A 25,321-nucleotide genomic window follows, 5' to 3' on the forward strand; every position below is an offset into this window, starting at 1 on the left:
ATTACTAAATTAATAAATACCCAGATTTATAGATGAATAAATTAGGGAAATTGGTTTTTGATTAATTTTCTAAATTATTTAATTTCTAAACTATTTAATGCTGGCTCTGAAATTGCTTCATACACCATAGAACCAAAATTCTTTTAAGCGCCAAAGCTGTTCAACCTTATGTCATGGGTTTCTGCATCTCAAATCCCTGAGTGCATATCTCTACACACTGCGCAGAATGGAATATTCTTACTGCGCATCAAGGACAAAGAGGAAAGTCAGTGTTGGAGAATGGAAATGTTTTCCACTTTTGGCACACGGGGGCCAAGTTTCGGCCTGAGTTGCTCCTGTTTTTTTTAGAGCAACTGGTTTAGAATGGAGTATCTTAGAAATTGCAATTCTCGGCATTTAGTTTGCTCCAGTTCTAGTCAGTTAGAACAATTTCAGTTTGGAACAGATTTTTTTTAAAGGGGGCGTGTCCGGCCACTTATGCCCGTTTTGAAAGTTTAGGAAGTGAAAACTTACTCCAAACTAACTTAGAATGGAGTAAGTGTAGATTTTTGTACGCTCGAAAAAACCTTGTCTACACTTAGAAAATCAGGCGTAGGTTACAAATCAGGCGTAGGGAATGGGGGGGGGCGGTGTTTAAAGGGAAGTTTACAAACATTAAATATTTCAGTTTTACAAAAAGAGCCATCATCAATAATAAATGATAAATACATCAATAAATCAACCAATAAATCAATCAAAAAAAATTAATAAAAAATATATATTTTTTTAAATCAATAAATAAAACATTTTCTACTTACTGACTGCAGCACCGGGAGACCTCCAACAGCGTGCTGGGAACTCCCCCCCCCCCCCCCCCCCCCCACCATGTGTCTCTGTCAGTGTCTCTATCTCTCTGTCTGTCTGTCAGTGTGTGTGTCTCTCACTCTTTGTCTGTCAGTGTCTGTGTTTCTGACAGCGAGGGGTGGAGGGGAAGGGGAGGGGGAGGGGAGTGGGGAGGGGGAGGGGAGAGGAGGGGGGTGTGTGAGGGGGTGGGGGGGGTGAGGGGTGGAGGGGGGGTGAGGGGGTGGAGGGGAGGGTGAGAAGGTGGAGGGGGATGGAGGAGAGGGGGTGGGGGGAGGGGGGAGGAGGAGGAGGGTGAGAAGGGAGGGAAGGGAGGGAAGGAAAGGAGGGAAGGGAGGGAGAGAGAAAGGGGGGAGAGAGAGAGAGAAGGGAGAGAGAGAGAGAGAGAGAAAAAGAAAGAAAGAAAGGAGAGGGAGGCTGAACGGGCCGGGCACAAGACTTCGAGCTTAGACTTACCGGATTGACAGGTAGGTGGCGTCGGGTCCGGGGTCTGGGGCAGGGGGGTCGGTCGAGGAGTGGGGGGGGGAAGAGGTCGGGAGCGGAGGGGGGGGTAGAGGTTCAGAGCGGAGGTCGGTCGGGCGGGGGGGGGGGGGATGGTCGGGAGCGGAGGCCGGTCGGGGTTGGGGGGAGGTCGGGAGCGGAGGTCGGTCGGTGGTGGGGGGAGGTCGGTCGGGGAGGGGGGGGGAAGGTCGGGAACGGAGGTCGGTCGGGAACGGAGTTCGGGAGGGGGGGGCCGTCGGGAGCGGAGGTCGGGGGCGAGGTCGGGTCGCGGGGGGAGAGCAGGAGTCAAGTTGGGTCGGGTCTGGTCGGGAGGAAGTAGGAGCTGGGCGTGGGAGGCAGTCTTATCCACGCAGCCCCAGTGAGGCCATTCGGCCAGGGCTAGGGGCTGCGTGCTTCGGGCCCCTCCCACAGTTTTGGGCGCCTGGAGCTACTGCACAAGCGTCCCCACTGTAGCGCGCCTGTGCAGAGGTACCGGCACGGTTTTCAACTCAGGGACCTGGCTCCGCCACCCATAGCTTTTGCTGTGCCGCGCCCAGCTCCAGAGGGCCTGCAGGGAGCCGGAGAATAGGTAAGTTTTTTTTAGGCGCACTTTGTGACGCGAAAAACGGGCGTCCAGGTCGGGGCTGCGCCATTCTAGGTGCGGCCCGAAACTTGGGTCCACAGTGTTAGCGTCAAACTTTCCCTGGTCAGGTACAGCATGGGCTTGATTCAGTGTAAAACTTGCTGTATCTCATCCTATAAGTCTGCTGTAACTCCTCAGAAGAGCATCTCTTACTCCACCAGTGTGAACTTATTTCAAATTAGCCATCCTTATGGATGCTCTGTGTGACATTGCCAATTTAGTGCTTGCTTTTGAGGTATTTTTGTGCAATGCTCCCATGCGAGGTTGAGATTGCCCAAACTCAAGCTCTTCTCATGGCTCAATGAGTTACATAGTCAGTTACTGAATTATTCAAGCAAGGAAAAAGTTCCAGATTTTATCTCTGGTTTATACTGAATTTGCTTATCTCACCCAGGAGGTGCGGGGCCGGGCTGGGGGGGAGGAGCGGGGAGCGTGGCAGTAAGAGCAAAGTAACTGGCCTCAGCACCCGTGAATTAGGGATGAGAAAATTGGCTAGGATTCCCAGTCTTGATTGCTATCCAGTGATGCCTTCTGGAAGTGCACATGTGGCCATCTGATGAAGATATGATCATGCTCAGTTTTGATGCCTTCCACAGCCAAATAGCCTGTTTGCCCTCAATTATGAATAACGACCATTAGGCCAAGTCATATGAGGGCTACCTATAGAAATATAGGGAGCTCTCACAGGAGAAGGAAGAAGAGAAGAATTGATGCAGAAAATTAGCAATAAACATGAAAAGGGATTACCCAAGCTCATTTCACCTTTCAAGCAGCAGAGACAGGAGAGTTACATTCCAAAATTCTGACTGAGCTGAAACCAAGGACTGAAAGGTTAAAAGAATACTGTGCAAACTCACTGTTCCACTCAATCTAACTAATGTCCTTTGCAAGGATTTCATATAATTTCTGCAGTTTCACAATGTTGTTATAATGCAATAATGATATTTGATCTAAAACTTAAATTAGTGCTAACTGCTAAAGCAAAGAATATTGCTTTGCATATTCAAGCATCGTTATAATATTTATTTATCATGTCCCAAGTGGGAGTTTAGTGTATGTGGGTGATACACAGAAGAACTTGATGCACAAGATGGATTTTAATTTTCAGATCATTGCATGTATCATAATTTTTCAGTGTTATTCTGCATTGCAGTTTAGCTTTGCAACAGCTCATGTTACTGTTTTAACATATGTCTAAATGCTTAGTAATTATATTTCTCAGTGCAAGTGAGTGCTGAAGATAAGGCTCTTATTCTACCAATATATGTTGTTATTTGACAAGAAAAACATAAATCATTTTAATGGGATATACACTTAATAAAATCCTTACCTGTAAACAGATGCTGTGAAAAAAACTCAAATTACCAGAGCATCTATGAGCTTTCAATTTTGGAACTATGATTTACATAAAGGATACTGTTGATGGTATGATTTTATTTGTACTATGTCCCCTTGAACTGTGAACCTGCAGCGCTATTCAGGACTTTGACCTGCTAAGCTTCAACTGTCTCTGAAATACAGGGGTGAAATACTGGTGGTTACAGACCTATTTGTAGTTGAGGCAATCTGAGGTACCAATACATCAAATATTGGCTTTCATTTCCTTTATTGGGGCAATTTCTTCACCTACAAATTACTCACCTGCCATCCCAGGATTGAGTTCCTCCTTTAAGGGCCCATGACTTCCCTCAACTCCACACTAGGCATCCTCCACTGTGTTCACTGTTGCTCCTGCCATTGGATATCCAAAAGTAGAAACCCACATTGTCGCATTCCCGTCCACTGGTACAGATCCCACAAACTGTTCTCGCTCCAGGAGCAAATCTTTCTAACCTTCTCCCTGTCCGGATCTCCGCTCCCCCTGAACATTTTAGTCTCGATGACTGAAACTATCCACTCAGCTATCTTAGACAGCTTGCTCGCCCCAATGCCCCCTCCTCAAGTTCTCTCCTTACCCTAGCCTGAGCCTGTAGTTTCTTCCAGATCTTCATCAAGCTCATCTCTAATATGAAATGTACCTCCTGAACACTCAACCCATACAGTTCCAAATCCAAACCACACAACTAGCTTCCCTTAGTACAAGGCCACTGACATGATCAATTGCTCCCTTTCATGTCACTGTTCACCCATCCTTCAAAGCTGTGCTCATGCCCCTTTGTGAAAAAGCCCTCCTACAATCCCTCTGCCCTCCCTTCTTAATCACCTCATCTCCAACCTCCTTCTCCTCTCCAAGGTCCTCAAGAAATTCATGTCTCCCTGTTTGAATACCTTTAGCCCAGTTTCTGCCCTACCTACAACAAAGAAACCACCAAATTTATCAGTGACCTCTTTTGTGACTATGATCTATTGGTATTGCAAAAAACTGTCAGCTTCTCTTGAGGACTGTGGGTACAAATACACCACATAGTCCTCAAGTCAGCATGGATTTATGAAAGGGAAATCATGCTTGACAAATCTTCTAGTGTTTTTTGAGGATGTAACAAGTAGAGTGGATAAGGGAGAACCAGTGGATGTGGTGTATTTGGACTTTCAGAAGGCTTTTAGAAGGTCCCACACAAGAGATTGGTGTGCAAAATTAAGGCACATGGTATTGGAGGTAATGTATTGATGTGGATAGAGAACTGGTTGGCAGACAGGAAGCATAGAGTAGGAATAAACGGGTCCTTTTCAGAATAGCAGGCAGTGACTAGTGGGGTGCCACAGGGTTCAGTGCTGGGACCCCAGCTATTTACAATATACATTAATGATTTAGACGAAGGAATTAACGGTAATATCTTCAAGTTTGCAGATGACACTAAGCTGGTTGGCAGTGCGAGCTGCGAGGAGGATGCTAAGCGGCTGCAGGGTGACTTGGACAGATTAGGTGAATGGGCAAATGTATGGCAGATGCAGTATAATGTGGATAAATTTGAAGTTATCCACTTTGGTGGCAAAAACAGGAAGGCAGATTATTACTGAATGGTGAGATTAATAAAAGGGGAGGTGCAAAGAGACCTGGGTGCCATGGTACATCAGTCATTGCATGCAGGTACAGTAGGCAGTAAAGAAAGCAAATGGCATGCTGGCCTTCATAGCGAGGGGATTTAAGTATAGGAACAGAGAGGCCTTACTGCAGTTGTACAAGGCCTTGGTGAGACCACACCTTGAGTATTGTGTACAGTTTTGGTCTCCTAATCTGAGGAAGGACGTGCTTGCTATTGAGGGAGTGCAGCGAAGGTTCACCAGACTGATTCCCGGGATGGCAGGACTGACATATGAGGAAAGACTGGATCAACTAGGATGATACTCACTGGAATTTAGAAGAATGAGAGAGGATCTCATAGAAACTTATAAAATTCTGACGGGACTGGACAGGTTAGATGCAGGTAGAATGTTCCCGATGTTGAGGAAGTCAAGAACCAGAGGTGACAGTCTAAAGATAAGAGGTAAGCCATATAGAACCGAGATGAGGAGAAACTTTTTCACCCAGAGAGTTGTGAACCTGTGGAATTCTCTGCCACAGAAATTTGTTGAGTCCAGTTCGTTGGACATATTCAAAAGGGAGTTAGATATGGCCCTTACGGCTAAAGGGATCAGCGGGTATGGAGAGAAGGCAGGGGTGGGGTACTGAAGTTGCATGATCAGCCATGATCATATTGAATGGTGGTGCAGGCTCGAAGGGCCAAATGGCCTGCTCCTGCACCTATTTTCTATGTTTCTATGTTTGTATAATACAAGATTATAGAGAGCAAACAAGACAGAATATTGTGTGATGGGCATTTGAAACCCTAGATCTTCAAGATATTTCATAGAATCATAGAATAGTACAGCACCGAGGGAGGATATTCTACCCATCGAGTCATCACCAGCTTTTTCGAAGAACAATCCAATTAGTTCCATTCCCCTGCTCTATTCCCATAATCCCTGCTATTTTTTCTCCTTCAAGTATTTATCCAATTCATTTTAGAAGGCTACTATTGAATTTGTATCCACCACCCAATCAGGCAGTGCATTCCAAATCCTAACCACTCGTTGTATAAAAAAGATTTTCCTCATGTTGCCTCTGGTTCTTTTGTCAACCACCTTAAATCTGTGCCCTCTCATTATGGATTCTTTAGCCATTGGAAACAGTAACACTTTATTTACTCTATATGAAGCCTTCATGACTTTAAATACCTCTATAAAATCACCTCTTAGCTTTCGCTGCTCTAAGGAGAACAACCCCAGCTTCTCCAGTCTATCCACATAACTGTAATCGCTCATCCCTGGAACCATTCTAATAAATCGCTTCTGTACTCTCTCCAAAGACTTCACATCCTTCCTAAAGTGTGGTGCCCAGAATTGAACACAATGGACGGGAAATTTGATAACGGAAGAAAACAGACATGGACACTGTGATGCGAGATATGCTCATGCCCGTTCAAAAACTGCAAGCAGCATGTCAATTTGGTGCTGCCGGCTAATTTAACTGATTTTAACACACAGCCCAGAGACTATTGTACTGCTGACAGGCTGTGTGCTTAGCAGGAGGCCCAAAGTCGCGTTGCTAGAGCAACACTGCCTTTCTTTAAAGCTTGGCTGTTAGTTTTCAGGGCAGGCTCTATCCCTTAAATGTGAACTGCCTTTTGAAAAAAAGTTAAAAATCATTCAAAACTAGGCAGTCTGCAGCTCTTAAAGATGAACCGCCTTCTGCACATAAAAAAATGGAAAAGTGCTTCACCACTAACACAAATGGCTCAACAGACGGGAAAGGACAACCAGGGTCTCAAACGCAGCACTCGAGCTTTGTGCAGGGGGTTAACACTGGAAGAGATGTCTTCTACCCACAGGGGGCCAGGAGGCCTTCCAGAAAGAAAGATGTGGGACCAGATCGCCAAGGCCGTCATTGCCAGCAGTGTCACCTCCAGAACCTGACGCCGCTGCCCAAAGAAGTTTCATGACCTCAGACGAATGGTCAAGGTCAGTGATTGTATCTTCAAGTCGTCTTCTACCAACTGCACCACTAGCCTCACAGACTGCTCAATGCACGATACCTCACCTACCCATCACTCACCTTCCAACAATCTCTATCAAAATTGAAGCACAGCTCACGCTCCTAACTTTACCTCACCCCCTTGGAGGGGCATGGCTGTGCCCATGGCCAGCAGCGGAGCTTAAAGAATACAAGATGCAGGTATCCTCATAAATTATCCTCCTTCTCACATCGTACTTCCCCCTCATCCCAAAATCTCTTCTGATGTACAAGCTGCACATATTTGTCGAAGCTCCATGTTTGCACCTCTGCACTCATGTTCCTGCCCTTCCACAGTACTGAAAATGCAGTTTTCAAAGTCACAAATGATATAAGCATACACCTCTTGCCTTCCTGTCCTCCCTTCATCACATCTCTTCCCTTGTGCCTTCCTCATTTCAGACACTCAAGAAATCCAGCCTGCCCAGCCAGAGGAGGAGGAGGAGGAAGAAGAGGAAGAGAAAGAAGAAGAAGAAACACCATCACTCGATTTGACACTCCCAGCCACCAGCAACTTGAGGTCGTCCTGCAAGGCCATCTGTAGTGTCCCCCACTGAAAGTCAACAGCCTTCCACAGCCATGCTGTAACCCACTGGGGTAGTACTGCTTAGCATCACTACAATAGGCAAAGACACACACAAGACACTCACTAAGGGAATGAATAAGGGTGATTAGTTGATTTTTGTAATATTGGATGCATTTATGGATAAAGTTGGATTGGAAAGTTTGCTTTGTGGTGGCTTTTATTTCAGCATTGCAGCCAAGAGAATGCTGTGATGGTCAGTAACAGAGGGCAAGGTGTGGGAAAAATGTGGAAAGAGGAATTGGGGTTGTGTTCACTGGTACCACAGGTGGATGATTCGATCCTGGATATCACGGCCAGAAAGGGGCTGTCTGGGTTGCCTCCTTCCACTTCCTCCTCTTCTGCTTTTTCCTCTTCTGCTTCCTCCTCTTTCCTCTGTAAGCAGCTTATCCTCTTTGCTGCCTCTGCTTCATCTCAATGTGAGGTGCAGCCCAAAGGTGACTGCAATTAGAGCCCTCAGGACTCTGAGCAAGTGGTGTTCTCACAGGCCTTCCTTTAACATCCAAAGCCTTGCAAGTATCCAACAGCACTCCCTGCACATTTTAGCAACTTTTTACATGTATTGCACCAAGCCTCTACTTCAACAAAAGTTTTTTAAAAAAGTCCAAAAGCTAAAATCTAAACTTACCTGAAAGATGTGTGTGTCCCTTTAAGAAGTGCTGGCAGTGTCTCCATAGTACTGCTGCACTCATGTCCTTCTGTGCGCACTTTAGAAAGGGCGGTATCCAGAGTGCCGGCATCAAAAATCACCGTCGTTGGCCAGTGCTGCACTTCTGAATTTCATGCCTAATACTCCAGCTGGGGCCGAACTAGTGTTTTTTTTAGGTTTAGCAGAACTTCCTGGCTTTTGTACTCTATGCCTTTATTTGCAAAGCCCAGGATCCAATATGCTTTATTAATTGCTTTGTTAACTTGTCCTGCCACCTTCAAAGATTTGTGCACAAACATCTCCAGGTCTCTCTGTTCTTGCACCACCTTTAAAATTGTACCATTTAGTATGTATGGTCTCTCCTCATTCTTCCGACCAAAATGTATCACCTCATACTTTCCTGCGTTGAATTTCTTCTGCCATGTGTCGCCCATTCCACCAGCCTGTCTTTGTCCGCTTGAAGTCTATTACTATCTTCCTCACTGTTTACAACACTTCCAAGTTTCGTGCCATCTGCAAATTTCAAAATTGTGCCCTGTATCCCCAAGTCAAATGTCATTAATGTATATCAAAAATAACAGTGATCCCAGTACTGAAGCTTGGGGAATGCCACCTTCCTCCCTCCAGTCTGAAAAACAGCCATTCACTACAACTCTCTGTTTTTCACCCTTCAGCCAATTTTGTATCTGTGCTGTAAATGCCCCTTTTATCCCATTGGGCATCAATTTTGGTAGCAAGCCTAATATGTGGTACTTCATCAAATGTCTTTTGGAAGTCCATGTACACCACATCAACTACACTGCCCTCATCCGCCCTCTCTGTTGACTCATCAAAAAACTCAATCAAGTTAGTATTTTTATAAGAATTATTCAATCAATATTTGCACAAGCAACAAGAGATAATAATATAAAAGAACTGCGAAGTATTATCAGTGCTGCTTACGACTCCAATTACAGATGGTTGCTGCTTGCCTATCTCACTGTATTAGAACAAAAAGTTTTTGGCGGCACAGATAAATTGGCAGAATCGATATATAACAGCTCAAAACGACTGAAGTGTGGGATGGTGGCTTAGAATCATAGAATCAAAAAATCATAGAAAAATTACGACACAAAAGGAGGCCATTCGGCCCATTGTGTCTGTGCCGGTCAAAAAAGAGTTATCCCGCCTCATCCCACCTCCCAGCACTAGGTCCATGACCCTGTAGGTTACGGCTTTTTAAATGCACATCCAAGTACTTTTTAAATGTGATGAGGGTTTCTGCCTCTACCACCCTTTCAGGCAGTGAGTTCCAGACCCCCACCACTCTCTGGGTGATTTTTTTTCCCCCTCATCTCCCCTCTAATCCTTCTACCAACTACTTTAAATCTATGCCCCCTGACTTTTGACCCATCTGCTAAGGGAAATAGGTCCTTCCTATCCATTCTATCTAAATCCCTCATAATTTTATTCACCTCAATTAAATTTCCCCTCAGCCTCTTCTGTTCCAAGGAAAACAACCCCAGCCTATCCAATCTTTCCTCACAGCTAAAATGTTCCAATCCTGGCAACATCCTCATAAATCTCCTCTGTACCCTCTCTAGTGCAGTCACATCTTTCCTGTAATGTGGTGACCAGAACTGCATGCAGTACTCCAGCTGTGGCCTAACTAGTGTTGCATACAGTTCTAGCATAACTTCCCTGCTCTTATATTCTATGCCTCGGCTAATAAGCATTCTGTATGCCTTTTTAACTACCTTATCGACCTGTTCTGCTACTTTTAAGGATCTGTGGACATACGCTCCAAGGTCCCTCTGTTACTCCACACGTTTCGGTATCCTGCCATTTATTGTGTTTTCTCTTGCCTTGTTGCACCTCCCCAAACGCATTACCTCACACTTCTACGGATTTAATTCCATTTTTCACTTTTCTGCCCAACTGACCAGTCCATCAATATCTTTCTGCAGTCTAAAGCTTTTGTCCTGAAATCCATGTAGACTACATCAAATGCACTGCCCTCAGCGGCCCTCCTTATTACCTCCTCAAAAAATTCCATCAAGTTGGTCAGACATAACCTTCCCTTAATACATCCATGCTGACTGTCCCTGATTAATTTGTGTCTTTCTAAATGAAGGTTTATACTGTCCCTCAGAATTTATTCCAGTAATTTTCCCAACACAGAGTTTAAATTAACTGGCCTGTAATTACTCGGTTTATCCCTTCCTCCCTTTTTAAACAATGGTACAACATTAGCAGTTCTAAATCCTCTGGCACCACTCCTGCAGCCAGGGAGGATTGGAAAATGATGGTCAGAGCCTCTGCAATTCCCTCCCTTGCTTCTTTTAATAGCCTAGGATATATTTCATCTGGTCCTGGCAATTTATCCACTTTCAAAGATTCTAAGTTCCTTAATACTTTCTCTCTTACTATGGTAATATACTTACTATTAAGGCAATGTGTCGCCAAAGTTGGGGTTCATTGTGCTTGCTGCCAACATGCTAGACCGTGGCAGGCAAAGGATAGGGTAACTTCATCACACACTCATCCACTCGACAGATAAGTAGGAAAATCAGGCACATGGGCCTGTTAAGTATCAAATAACTCCACGAGGCTAAGTACGTGAGCTAGTTCAGGCATGACCTCACTCCAGTTTATTTATTCTCAAAGTGAGGAATCAACATGGCTGCCAACATTATATACACGGCTTGCACGTGTCTGCCAGTGACCATTGGTGGCAGGTAAAACCCAGTTAACATACATAACATCATTCCCCCCAAAGTCCTTGGTACAGGTTGAATTTACAAGTTGAGACAGTCTGGGGCCTTCCACTCCCTGGTTGATCTTCTAAGTTTGAACCCAAGCTTGGGTGAGTTAGTAAGACCATTGCTGCATTGCGGAACAGTTGGTCTGACATGACTGTCGAGGATGGTAGGTTTGTCTTCATGATGATGATAATGATGATGGTTAGTCGATGATGATGTCATCTTCAATTTGTTCTAGGTTGTCTGTGAATTGCAGTTTGGTTTGGTCGATGTGCCTCTTGCACATTTGGCCATTTAACAGTTTGACTACAAACACCCTGTTACCCTCCTTGGCCAAAACTGTGCCAGCAACCCACTTTGGACAATGACCATAATTCAGGACAAACACAGGGTCGTGAACAGCAATGTCACGTGATACGGCCGCGCGATCATGGTACAATTGCTGCCATTGCCTTCTGGTTTCGACGTGATCATTGAGATCCAGGTGTACAAGGGAGAGCCACGTCCTGGCCCTCAGAGCGATTGTGTATATAGGAATGATACCTCGCCATGATGATGCTTTCCTTTGGTTCAGAACCAGCGTACACAATTCATCGTAAGTCTTATCCATTGGTCGAGTCAGTGAGAGTAGATTCTTGATAAGGCCAAAAATTTTTGATCCACAAATGGTGAGGAGAACCGCTCTGTGCTTAATTGCATTATCGATTCCTTCCAATCCGTTGGCTACAAAGTACTGGTTGAGGCGATCAGTGAAATCCTCCCAGTCTTCCCCTTCCACAAATCTCTCCAAAATTCCAACAGACATGGTTGCGTGAAAGTTCGTATTTTTAACTCATCGCAAATTGTTAAATATCGAATAACTCCACGAGGCTAAGTACGGTGAGCTAGTTCAGGCATGACCTCACTCCAGATTATTTATTCTCAAAGTGAGGATTCAACATGGCTGCCAACATTATATACACAGCTTGCACGTGTCTGCCAGTGACCATTAGAACTCTGACAGTTGTGCCCTCCGGTGGCAGGTAAAACCCAGTTAACGTACATAACATGGCCTATAATTTTGAGACCTTCCCCGCTGGTTATGACATGTAAATCACACAGGCCGCAGCCTAGTCTTGTAAGGTAAACTTACGGGAAGCACACTATTGTCAATCAAAGAGTTTTCAGAGCTGGCAGGCATCAGAGCATAACACAGTTGAGGCTGCCACATAGTCATAGTTCGAATTCTGATATTGACTCTGCCGTAATCCAGGTACTGGCATATATGAGTGAACTCTAATATTGACTGAACAACTAATTTGAGCAAAGTCTGATGCTGGCTGAGACAGGCAAACTGACTACAGTGAAATTGAGAATTGTAATAATAACATTTTAGGTCAGTATTGGATATGCTCCCCATGGTACAATTGCAAATAGCCCTGGTTCCCAATGCATATATTTAATTTAATAAACGGCATATTAATTGAGGCTGGCGCCAAAGCGGCTGCACTTCAAACTGACTGTGGACAGATATGCTATAGACATGGAAGAATCATTTATTACCAAAAGTTGTTACTGTAGTTGCTTCTCAAGTATCTGACAATGTTGGATTCATTAAAAAAATGCCAAAGTAAAGTTAGAGGGTAAACAGAAGTTACTTAACATGAATATAATTATGCCATAGACATCTCCAACCTTAATTCTCTAAGCATTAATCTTGTTAGCTTGTGTATGTACTGTGAACATGCATAGATATCAAAAACTAATAATTATTCACAATGGCCATACTGTCTCAAAGGTCCAAAGTGACCAAACTAATCAGTACAGTAATATAAAACAACAGCAAACGTTAACGTGTATTATTTATTCAGTTTTATTTTCAACGGTTTTGTCACTTCAGACTCAACATGCTGTAGATTTGCACTTGATCAATTTTCAACATTTTCATAATTTTGGTGGTTGATTTCAGCTTCAATGAAAAAGACAATCCTTATCCTGCTATTATAATCTTGGATGTTATAACAAACTTCTAAGAAAGAAATTGCAGTCACATAATGCCTTTCATGACCTCAGGACATCTGAAAGCGCTTCACAGATAATGACGTACTTTTGAGCCTTTGTCACTGTTATAATGTAGGGAAATGCAGCAGGCAATTTGCACACAGCAAGCTCCCACAACCAGCTGTGACCAGAGAATCTGTTTTAATGACGTTGATTGAGGGATAAACGTTAGCCGGAACATCAGGAGAATTTTCCTGCTCTTCTTTGAAAAGTGCCATGGGATCTTTTACAACAACCTAAGAGAGCAGGCAGGGTCACAGTTTAGCATCTCATCTATAAGACATCACCTCCAACAGCGCAGCACTCCCTCAGTACTACACTGGAATGTCAGCCTACGTTATGTGCTCAAGTGGGGCTTGAGCCCCTAACCTCTTACTTAGAGGCAAGAGTGCTACCACTCAAGCTCCATCCAAGTGGAGGATTTAAACTTTCATTTTATTTTAATGACATCTCTTTGAAACACCTTGGCACATTATTTTAGTTAAAGGCACTATATAAATGCAAGTTGTTGTAGCACAAACTTCTCATTAGAAATCCTTTACCAGTATCCGAAAGTTTATAGTAAAAAGGTTCAACTTTAGATGAACATGTTAACAGGACAGTGTGCCACACTTACAAGCTTCCCATGGATTCCGGGGTTCTGCTGATCCAGAGACAATCTCTTCCCCCAATGGGAAAGAGACATGTTTTGTTGGTTTAATTTTCCATCTGCTATTTAGACTTGTAGCCTGCTGAACAGTGCAGTCATCTTTGGCATCCACATCGTCAGAAGATGCAGGCATTTGCAGCGCTCCAGTGTAGACTTTTTCTGTTGCACTCATCTCATTGTTCAAAGCCTGATGTGAAAACATAGACACAGCATTCTTTAGTTTCACAGAACTGTCCACGTGATACCTTTACTGCAGTTTAATAATTTAATACCAACCTGAAGTTCAAATGAATCTGTCTGTGAAACTCCACACTTAGTTTGTTTTCCTCACCTTCTGCCAGTGCAAATTATTTTCTTTATAAATAAAATATTGAATTACACTTTTAAGTGTTCCATACCTTGTAACCAGGTTTGTCATACTTGAATGTTTGAAGCTACGAAAATGGCACTGACGTATCTGGAGTCATCCAAGTGTGCATAGGGTACATGAAATTATACCAAATACTGACAACTGTCATTCCATTAGTTGCTGATAAATATGTGGAAAAAATATTTTAAAGGTATAAAATTTGATCCAAAATGGATTTATGCCACTTGCCAGCCTACAAGATCCATGATTAATTGATATTTTATGAATATTCCTTCCCAATTTTCCTCCCCTGCCAATGACTGTTGGCATTAATGGATCCACCTCCAAGTCCTGTCTCTTGGCAGCAGTAGTAGGTCACGTGACAGAACAGATAGAGCAAAAAAACAGGTGACTTGTTACAGTAAAAAGAGGCTGGTCCCAGAACTTGCAGTTAACGAACTGATAACACCTATGGCGTATTCTATTACTCATTTCTGTAAAAAAAAAATCAGCTGTTAAATTTGTATCTTCTTCAGCTTGTACTTCAAACCCATGGAAAAAAGAAGGTAGAGAGGAAACTTGATCTTTCTATTTAAAATGTGAAAGGGCAGAGACGATTTAGAATGAGGCATTTGATCTTTTTGTCTTCACGGGCTGCACAAGGGCATACCATTATGCCTTGGGTCAGACGTAAAGTTTAAATCCATATTCCCATTAATTTACATATATCTCAAGTTGCAAATATTAACAGATTTTTGTGCAACAACAATGTGAGAATAGCCTTTTCCAAACCACCAGGCTACAAAAATTAAGCATGATAAACTAGTGAATATGAAATACAAGGACAAATTAGACCGAGTTAACTGGGCTTTAAGGTGCCCCAATTTGCCAGGTTGGGGCACCCCTGATTGAGATATAAGCAAGCTTTTTGGCTTAAACAATGAGCACAGAACAAGGGAACACGGGTGTTAAAAACCAAAAGAAATTAGGAGATATTAGCTTAGATTTTCTGATTGACGTTATTTTAGCTCTGGCATTAAAGTAAAACCAATCCAAAAATCTAGTCTAGTTTTTTGTCCCTCAGGGTAGCAGATTTGGGAACAACTCTCAACAAAAGTCATTGCGAATCTGACGAACACCTTCAATCTGAGAAGATCATTCGGCTCAATGGTCCTCTGCTGCCAGGGTCGGGAAAGGAAGGTTGTCTGTAGTAGCCAGTAGGCCAGTAGTGAGGATGAATATTTTTCATTATTGCTCAGTAATCTTTGGGCATCAAGGAGTAGTGGTACAAAATACTCCATCTGGAGTTTAAGTGAATGGCACGGGGCCCATGACAGGGTAAAGATTGCATAGTCACCAGAAAAAGTGGTTTGAAAAAGGGCCACACTACATCATAATTATAAAAGGACAAAGGGTGTTAAAAAAACAAGCCTGAAGGCTTTGTGTCTTAATGCAAGGAGTATCCGTAATAAGATGGATGAATTAACTGTGCAAATAGATGTTAACAGATATGATGTGATTGGGATTACAGAGACGTGGCTCCAGGATGATCAGGGCTAGGAACTCAAAATCCAACGGTATTCAACATTCAGGAAGGATAGAATAAAAGGAAAAGGAGGTGAGGTAGCATTGCTGGTTAAAGAGGAGATTAATGCAATAGTTAGGAAGGACATTAGCTTGGATGATGTGGAATCTATATGGGTAGAGCTGCAGAACACCAAAGGGCAAAAAACGTTAGTGGGAGTTGTGTACAGACCTCCAAACAGTAGTAGTGATGTTGGGGAGGGCATCAAATAGGAAATTAGGGGTGCATGCAATAAAGGTGCAGCAGTTATCATGGGTGACTTTAATATGCATATAGATTGGGCTAACCAAACTGGAAGCAATACGGTGGAGGAGGATTTCCTGGAGTGCATAAGAGATGGTTTTCTAGACCAATATGTCGAGGAACCAACTAGGGGGAGGCAGTCTTAGACTGGGTGTTGTGTAATGAGAGAGGATTAATTAGCAATCTCGTTGTGCGAGGCCCCTTGGGGAAGAGTGACCATAATATGGTGGAATTCTACATTAGGATGGAGAATGAAACAGTTAATTCAGAGACCATGGTCCAGAACTTAAAGAAGGGTAACTTTGAAGGTATGAGGTGTGAATTGGCTAGGATAGATTGGCGAATGATACTTAAGGGGTTGACAGTGGATGGGCAATGGCAGTCATTTAGAGACCGCATGGATGAACTACAACAATTGTACATCCCTGTCTGGCGTAAAAATAAAAGAGGGAAGATGGCTCAACTGTGGCTATGAAGGGAAATCAGGGATAGTATTAAAGCCAAGGAAGTGGCATACAAATTGGCCAGAAATAGCAGCAAACCCGGGGACTGGGAGAAATTTAGAACTCAGCAGAGGAGGACAAAGGGTTTGATTAGGGCAGGGAAAATAGAGTACGAGAGGAAGCTTGCAGGGAACATTAAGACGGACTGCAAAAGCTTCTATAGATATGTAAAGAGAAAAAGGTTAGTAAAGACAAACGTAGGTCCCTTGCAGAATCAGGGGAAGTCATAACGGGGAACAAAGAAATGGCAGACCAATTGAACAAGTACTTTGGTTCGGTATTCACTAAGTAGGACACAAACAACCTTCCGGGGTCAGAGGGTCTAGTAAGAAGGAGGAGCTGAGGGAAATCCTTATTAGTCGGGAAATTGTGTTGGGGAAATTGTTGGGATTGAAGGCCGATAAATCCCCAGGGCCTGATGGACTGCATCCCAGAGTACTTAAGGAGGTGGCCTTGGAAATAGCGGATGCATTGACAGTCATTTTCCAACATTCCATAGACTCTGGATCAGTTCCTATGAAGTGGAGGGTAGCCAATGTAACCCCACTTTTTAAAAAAGGAGGGAGAGAGAAAACAGGGAATTATAGACTGGTCAGCCTGACATCGGTAGTGGGTAAAATGATGGAATCAATTATTAAGGATGTCATAGCAGCGCATTTGGAAAGAGGTGACATGATAGGTCCAAGTCAGCATGGATTTGTGAAAGGGAAATCATGCTTGACAAATCTGGAATTTTTTGAGGATGTTTCCAGTAGAGTGGACAAGGGAGAACCAGTTGATGTGGTGTATTTGGACTTTCAGAAGGCTTTCGACAAGGTCCCACACAAGAGATTAATGTGCAAAGTTAAAGCACATAGGATTGGGGGTAGTGTGCTGACGTGGATTGAGAACTGGTTGGCAGACAGGAAGCAAAGAGTAGGAGTAAATGGGTACTTTTCAGAATGGCAGGCAGTGACTAGTGGGGTACCACAAGGTTCTGTGCTGGAGCCCCAGCTGTTTACATTGTACAGTAATGATTTAGACGAGGGGATTAAATGTAGTATCTCCAAATTTGCGGATGACACTAAGTTGGGTGGCAATGTGAACTGCGAGGAGGATGCTATGAGGCTGCAGAATGACTTGGATAGGTTAGTTGAGTGGGCAAATGCATGGCAGATGAAGTATAATGTGGATAAATGTGAGGTTATCCACTTTGGTGGTAAAAACAGAGAGACAGACTATTATCTGAATGGTGACAGATTAGGAAAAGGGGAGGTGCAACGAGACCTGGGTGTCATGGTACATCAGTCATTGAAGGTTGGCATGCAGGTACAGCAGACGGTTAAGAAAGCAAATGGCATGTTGGCCTTCATAGCGAGGGGATTTGGTACAGGGGCAGGGAGGTGTTACTACAGTTGTACAGGGCCTTGGTGAGGCCACACCTGGAGTATTGTGTACAGTTTTGGTTTCTTAACTTGAGGAAGGACATCCTTGCTATTGAGGGAGTGCAGCGAAGGTTCACCAGACTGATTCCCGGGATGGCGGGACTGACATATCAAGAAAGATTGGATCAACTGGGCTTGTATTCACTGGAATTCAGAAGAATGAGAGGGGATCTCACAGAAACGTTTAAAATTCTGACGAGTTTAGAGAGGTTAGATGCAGGAAGAATGTTCCCAATGTTGGGGAAGTCCAGACCCATGCGTCACAGTCTAAGGATAAGGGTTAAGCCATTTAGGATCGAGATGAGGAGAAACTTCTTCACCCAGAGAGTGGTGAACCTGTGGAATTCTCTACCACAGAAAGTTGTTGAGGCCAATTCACTAAATATATTCAAAAAGGAGTTAGATGTAGTCCTTACTACTAGGGGGATCAAGGGGTATGGCGAGAAAGCAGGAATGGGGTACTGAAGTTGCATGTTCAGCCATGAACTTATTGAAAGGTGGTGCAGGCTCGAAAGGCCAAATGGCCTACTCCTGCACCTATTTTCCATGTTTCTATGTTTCTATGTCCACTCCACAGACTTGAACACGACAATCTAGGCTGACACGTCAGTGCAGTACTGAGGGAGTGCTGCACTGTCGGAGGTGCCGTCTTTCAGATGAGACGTTAATCTGAGCCCCCAGCTGCTCTCTTTGGTGGACGTATAAGATCCCATGGCACTATTTTGAGGAAGAGCAACGGAGTTATGCTTGGTGTCTTCGCCAATATTTATCCTTCAATCAACATCACAAAAAACAGATTATCAGTTCATTATTACATTGCTGTATGTGGGAGCTTGCTGTGCACAAACTGGCTGTCACGTTTCCTCCATTACAACAGTAACTGCACTTCAGAAAAGTACTTAATTGGCTGTAATTAATCCGGCGGCTATGAAAGTCATTATATAAATGCAAGTCTTTCTTTCAAAATGCATTTTCTCTTTCCAACCTTCCTAATGTACCGAATATACTTTCTTATTAAACTTGTCTTCATTACCTGGGTTACTAGAATCTGGTTCTCTCCAAGTTGTTCACTAAATTCTCCATGGCCTCCCCGCTGCTTATCTCCGTAATGTCCTCCAGCGCTACAATTCTCTGTGATCTCTGTGCTCCTCCAATTCTGGCCTTGTGCATCTTCAATTTTTAATCACCTCACGATTGGCGGCCATGCCTTCAGCTGCCTAGGCCAGAAGCTCTGAAATTTCCCACCTAAACCTCTTTGTCTCTCTCCCTCTCTCTCTTCCCTTTAGATGCTCCTTAAAACCTACCTCTTTGACCAAAACTCTAATATCAGCTTTTCCCCACGAACAATTATCGACTGGAACCAGTTATTTAACGAAATAGTAACAGCCAGCTCACTGGACATATTTAAGCATAGACTGAAGAATTTGAATTCGTAATTTCACTGTTGCAATCGCCAGTGACCTCATCCTTTACAAAGTTGGTGGAGTACAGTATGACTGTATATGCCGGCTCAACCGAGACAAGTCAAGATATCTCCTTAGGTGGCTCAATGTCAAACCTTTGTACAATACTGCTCCTGTGAAGCATCTTGGGATATGTCACTGCATTAAAAGAGCTATTCATATGCATTAAAAACAGAAAATGCTGGAAAACACTCAGCAGCTCAGGCAGCATCTGTAGAGAGAGAGAGCAAAACAGAGTTAACATTTCAGGTTGATGATCTTTCGTCAGAACTGGAATTGTTAATAAAAAACAGTTCCTTGTGTAAAATTAAATCAGCAATAAATCACGTGCCCGATTAGGTTAGTGTGGCAATTATCACTTTACAGCTGCAAATCAATTTAGAATTTTAAAAAAATCAACTCAAAAGAACTATTTTTCTACACAATCTACAAAGATCAAAACTCAACTCAAGACAGTGGGAAATGTCGACTCTGTTTCTCTCTCTCCAGACACCGCCCGACCTGCTGAGCATTTCCAGCACTTTATTATACAGTATTTTTTAATTTCAGCATCCGCAGTGAATTTATCGTTCTTGTATTCAAATACAAGTTGTTGTTCATGACCTTGTTGAAAGGTCATTGACCTGAAACGTTAATTCTGTTTCTCTCTCCACAGATGATGCCTAACCTGCTGAGCATTTCTAGCATTTTTTTGTTTTTTAATTTGAGATTTCCAGAATCTGCAGTATTTTGCTTTTGTATTGTTGTTGTTGTATTGTTTATCATCCTTGTTAACAATCACTCCATGGACTTGTCCCTCCCTATCTCTGTAATCTTTTTCAGCCTCACAATCCCACAAGATGTCTGCGTTCCTCAATTTCTGCCCTCTTGAACATCCCTCATTATAACTGCTCAACCATCGGTGGCTGTGCCTTCAGCTGCCTGGGCCCTAAGCTCTGGAACTCCCTCCGTACACCTCGCTGTCTCTCTACCTCTCTTTTCTCCTTCAAGATGCTCCTTAAAACCGACCTCTTTGACCAAGCTTTTGATCATTTGCCTTAATTTCTTCTGTGGCTTGGGGTCAAATATATCTGTTTGTCTGTAACACTGTTGTGAAGCGCCTTGGGACGTTTCACTGTGTTAAAGGTGCTATATAAATAAAAGTTAGTATAAGAATAAGTTATTATAATTGTTCTTGTTGTATTTGATTGACAGCCGGTGGAGGCAGAGGCCCCGCCCTCGCGGCCGAGGGAGCAATGGGGGGGGGGGGCGGAGTTACATTTGACCAATGGAAGGCAGCTCGACCGAAAACGGTGCTGACCAATGAGAAGTGGCGGTGCTGGGGGGTGAGGCGAGGCTGACAGTTTGTGCGCCAATTTTGGAAAGAGAGGGAGCGGCTTTGAGGTGAGTGAGAAGCGGTGGAGAGAGGAGCTGGGACTGGGAGCCCGCGGAGAGCCGCCTCAGTGCGAGTGTCAGTGTCAGTGTCAGTGTCAGCGGCAGGGCAGGGCAGGGCAGGGCGGGAGCCGCACGGCCACAACCGCGAGAGCCTGAGCCCGAGCCCCGCCGCGTCCAATATTGTGCTCCGGGCCGCACGGGCTGTGTGAGGCCCGGCACCGTGGCTGTCGCTGCCGCTACCGCAGTTCCCTTGCAGCAGGCCCCCGCCGGCTGGTGTAAAAAAATCAGTCGATTCAATCGCCGTTCCCTTCAAAATGGGCTGCTCAGATAATCAGGATGACTTGAGCCGGTTGGTGGGTCTGGTGAAGTGATGCAGACATGGTCCTCAATCCACTTAAATACTTTAACATCAACTATTAAGTTACGGTAGTGTGGAGGTTATGTTATTGGCCTAGTAATCCCAAAGTCTACACTAAATCCAGACCAAGCGATTTCAAATCCCACCAGGCAGTTGGAGAATTGAAGTTCAGTTTTTTTTTAAATCTGGAAATTTAAAAAACTGTTCATCAAAAAACGTGATATTGAAGTTGTTGGCATGTTGTAAAATTTAGTTTAAACAAAGATCTGGAAATAAAAAGCTGTCATCAGAAAAAGTGATGTTGAAGCTGTTGTAAAATGTATTCATCATCAAAGCAGTCCCTCGGAATCGAGGAAGACTTCTTTCCAGTCCCAAAGTGAGTTCTTTAATGGCTGAACAATCCATTACGAGAGCTACAGGCCATGTTACTGGTGGGACAGACATTCGTCGAGGGAATGGGTGGGTGGGGCTGGTTTGCCACGTGCTCCTTCCGCTGCCTGCGCTTCATCTCTTCACGCTCTTTGCGTTGAGACTCGAAGAGCTCAATGCCCTCCCGGATGTACTTTCTCCACCTCAGGCGGTCTTTGGCCAGGATCTCCCAGGTATCAGTGGTACCTTACAGTCAGATTCGGGTGAATTTATAATAATGGGGAACAAAGAAATGGCAGACCAGTTGCACAAATACTTTGGTTCTGTCTTCACTAAGGAAGACGCAAATAACCTTCCGGAAGTACGAGGAGACCGAGGGTTTAGTGAGAAGCAGGAACTGAAGGATATCCTTATTGGGCGGGAAATTGTGTTAGGGAAATTGATGGAATTGAAGGCCGATAAATCCCCGGGGCCTGATAGTCTGCATCCCACATTACTTAGAAATAGTGGATGCATTGGTCATTTTCCAACAATCTATCGACTCTGGATCAGTTCCTATGGACTGGAGGGTAGCTGATGTAACACCACTTTTTAAAAAAGGAGGGAGAGAGAAAACGGGTAATTATAGACCAGTTAGCCTGATGTCAGTAGTGTGAAAAATGTTGAAATCAATTATTAAGGATGAAATAACAGCGCATTTGGAAAGCAGTGACAGGATCGGTCCAAGTCAGCAAGGATTTATGAAAGGGAAATTATGCTTGATGAATCTTATGGAATTTTTTGAGGATGTAACTAGTAGAGTGGACAAGGGAGAACCAGTGGATGTGTATTTGGACTTTGAAAAGGCTTTTGACAAGGTCCCACACAAGAGATTAGTGTGCAAAATTAAAGCACGTGATGTTGGGGGTAATGCACTGAAGTGGATAGAGAACTCGTTGGCAGATAGGAAGCAGAGAGTCGGGATAAACGGGTCCTTTTCAAAATGGCAGGCAGTGACTAGTGGAGTGCCGCAGGGCTCAGTGCTGGGACCCCAGCTATTTACAATATACGTTAATGATTTGGATGAAGGAATTGAGTGTAATATCTCCAAGTTTGCAGATGACATTAAACTGGGTGGTGGTGTGAGCTGTGAGGCTGCAGGGTGACTTGGACAGGTTAGGTGAGTGGGAAAATGCATAGCAGATGCAGTATAATGTGGATAAATGTGAGGTTATCAACTTTGGTGGCAAAAATACAAAGACAGAATATTATCTGAATGGTGGCAGATTAGGAAAAGGGGAGGTGCAACGAGACCTGGGTGTCATGGTACATCAGTCATTGAAAGTTGGCATGCAGGTACAGCAGGCGGTGAGGAAGGCAAATGGTATGTTGTCCTTCATAGCTAGGGGTTTTGAGTATAGGAGCAGGGAGGTCTTGCTGCAGTTGTACAGGGCCTTAGTGAGGCCTCACCTGGAATATTGTGTTCAGTTTTGGTCTCCTAATCTGAGGAAGGACGTTCTTGCTATTGAGGGAGTGCAGCAAAGGATCACCAGACTGATTCCCGGGATGGCAGGACTGACGTATGAGAGACTGGATCGACGGCCTTTATTTACTGGAGTTTAGAAGGATGAGAGGGGATCTCATAGAAACATATAAAATTCTGACGGGACTGGACAAGTTAGATGCGGAAAGAATGTTCCAGATGTTGGGGAAGTCCAGAACCAGGGGACACAGTCTAAGAATAAGGGGTAAGCCATTTAGGACTGAGATGAGGAGAAACTTCTTCATTCAGTGTTGTTAACCTGTGGAATTCCCTACCACAGAGTTGTTGATGCCAGTTCATTGGATATATTCAAGAGGGAGTTAGATATGGCCCTTATGGCTAAAGGAATCAAGGGGTATGGAGAGAAAGCAGGAAAGGGGTACTGAGGTGAATGATCAGCCATGATATTGAATGGTGGTGCAGGCTTGAAGGGCCAAATGGCCTACTCTTGCACTATTTTCCATGTTTCTATCTGGCATGCGAACTATGTGACCTGCTCAGTGAAGCTGATAGTGTGGTCAGTGCTTCAATACTGGGGATGTTAGTCTGGACGAGGGCACTGATGTTGGTGCGCTTGTCCTCCCAGGGGATTTGCAGGATCTTGCAGAGACATCGTTGGTGATAAATCTCCAGCGACTTGAGGTGCCTTCTGTTATGTATGTAAACTTGTAAATACCTTGTTTAACCACCAGAGGGCTCATCCCCTGGTCCCAAGGGATCCCATAATCCCTTGGGAGCACCTGTACTTAAGGAGACCTCACAGGCTAGAGAGGCACTCTGGAGACCTGCAATAAAAGACTACGGTCACACTTTACTTTGAGTTCACAGTATCTGGTCAGACTTTTTATTCATACACACCTTCTATACATCGTCCATGCCTCAGATCCATACAGGAGGGTGGGTATTACTACAGCCCTGTAGACCATGAGCTTGGTGGTAGATTTGAAGGCCTGGTCTTCAAACACTCTTTTCCTCAGACGACCAAAGGCTGCACTGGCACACTGGAGGCGATGTTGAATCTCTGCATCAATTCTGCCTTTGTTGAGAAGAGGCTCTCGAGACAAGTCTTTGAATGGTGGGGGTGGGGGGGGCGCGCAATTTTATCCTGAGCTGCCCTACCCTGCGGGGAACTGCCAGGATGGATGGATGGATGGGGGGCCAGCGCTGACTTAACATCCCTGACTTTACAGCCCTGAGTCAGTATTGGGAGTGGGGTAATACTGGCGTGGCGTCCCATCCCATCCCGTGGTGATTCCTGCCCGGCGAGTTTGGTAAAAGTGATACCTCCCCCACCCCTGGGTCTCTGTGTGGCAGCCTCTTCAGGGGTTTTAATTTCTCCAGCCTCCCTGCGCACGGTTTCAGCGGGTCCCCCAAGTCAGGCGGTCCCCCGTTACTGGCTGATGCTTGGCAGTGCTTACGGTCTTGTATGCATTGTCGCCATCAGGTTAATCAAGATCTGGTCAGTTACAAGCGATCTGTAAAGATGCAATGGGTTTTCCTGAATTTGTTCAGGCTCCTAGTTAATGCGCAGCAAGGGTGTTACCATTCATCTGGACTTGGTTGGCTGTGAGGACAAGTGTACTCACTGTAGCCGAACTCCCTCCTCTTGCTCCAGGCCAAGCAATGGAAGATACGTTCAGGAAAGGGGTAAAGACATAGAAACATAGAAAATAGGTGCAGGAGTAGGCCATTCGGCCCTTCGAGCCTGCACCGCCATTCAATGAGTTCATGGCTGAATACGCAACTTCGGTACCCCATTCCTGCTTTCTCGCCATACCCCTTGATCCCCCTAGTAGTAAGGACTACATCCAACTCCTTTTTGAATATATTTAGTGAATTGACCTCAACAACTTTCTGTGGTAGAGAATTCCACAGTTTCACCACTCTCTGGGTGAAGAAGTTTCTCCTCATCTCAGTCCTAAATGGCTTACCCCTTATCCTTAGACTGTGACCCCTGGTTCTGGATTTCCCCAACATTGGGAACATTCTTCCTGCATCTAACCTGTCTAAACCCGTCAGAATTTTAAACATTTCTATGAGATCCCCTCTCATTCTTCTGAACTCCAGTGAATACAAGCCCGGTTGATCCAGTCTTTTTTGATATGTCAGTCCTGCCATCCCGGGAATCAGTCTGGTGAACCTTTGCTGCACTCCCTCAATAGCAAGAATGTCCTTCCTCAAGTTCGGAGACCAAAACTGTACACAATACTCCAGGTGTGGCCTCACCAAGGCCCTGTACAACTGTAGTAACACCTCCCTGCCTCTGTACTCAAATCCCCTCGCTATGAAGGCCAACATGCCATTTGCTTTCTTAACCGCCTGCTGTACCTGCATGCCAACCTTCAATGACTGATGTACCATGACACCCAGGTCTCGTTGCACCTCCCCTTTTCCTAATCTGTCACCATTCAGATAATAGTCTGTCTCTGTTTTTATCACCAAAGTGGATAACCTCACATTTATCCACATTATACTTCATCTGCCATGCATTTGCCTACCCACCTAACCTATCCAAG

General features: G+C 44.3%; 2 protein-coding genes across 4 annotated transcripts in view; one reads left to right on the top strand and one right to left on the bottom strand.

The window, feature by feature from the left end:
- Nucleotides 1–20,369, bottom strand: part of LOC139262374 (protein phosphatase 1 regulatory subunit 37) — a 374,617-nt gene extending 354,248 nt beyond the window's left edge. The window contains exons 1-3 of the mRNA XM_070877559.1: nt 19,630–20,369; nt 18,753–19,393; nt 13,583–13,802 (exon numbers count right to left, since the gene is read on the bottom strand). Of these exons, the coding sequence (XP_070733660.1) occupies nt 13,583–13,787 (205 nt within the window). The 5' untranslated portion in view covers nt 13,788–13,802; nt 18,753–19,393; nt 19,630–20,369. The remainder of the gene's footprint in view (nt 1–13,582; nt 13,803–18,752; nt 19,394–19,629) is intronic.
- A 122-nt stretch (nt 20,370–20,491) lies between these two features.
- The window catches only part of vrk1 (VRK serine/threonine kinase 1), a 117,730-nt gene continuing 112,900 nt past the window's right edge, over nt 20,492–25,321 (top strand). The window contains exon 1 of one of the 3 annotated variants that reach the window (XM_070877560.1): nt 20,492–20,565. The gene's annotated coding sequence lies outside the window, so the exon portion shown is untranslated. Of the gene's footprint in view, nt 20,566–21,496; nt 21,517–25,321 lie in introns of those variants that run through there. The other 2 variants (XM_070877563.1, XM_070877562.1) reach the window with 2 other exon arrangements.

The sequence above is a fragment of the Pristiophorus japonicus genome, chromosome 4, assembly GCF_044704955.1.
Source record: "Pristiophorus japonicus isolate sPriJap1 chromosome 4, sPriJap1.hap1, whole genome shotgun sequence".
NCBI classification, from domain to species: Eukaryota; Metazoa; Chordata; class Chondrichthyes; family Pristiophoridae; genus Pristiophorus; species Pristiophorus japonicus.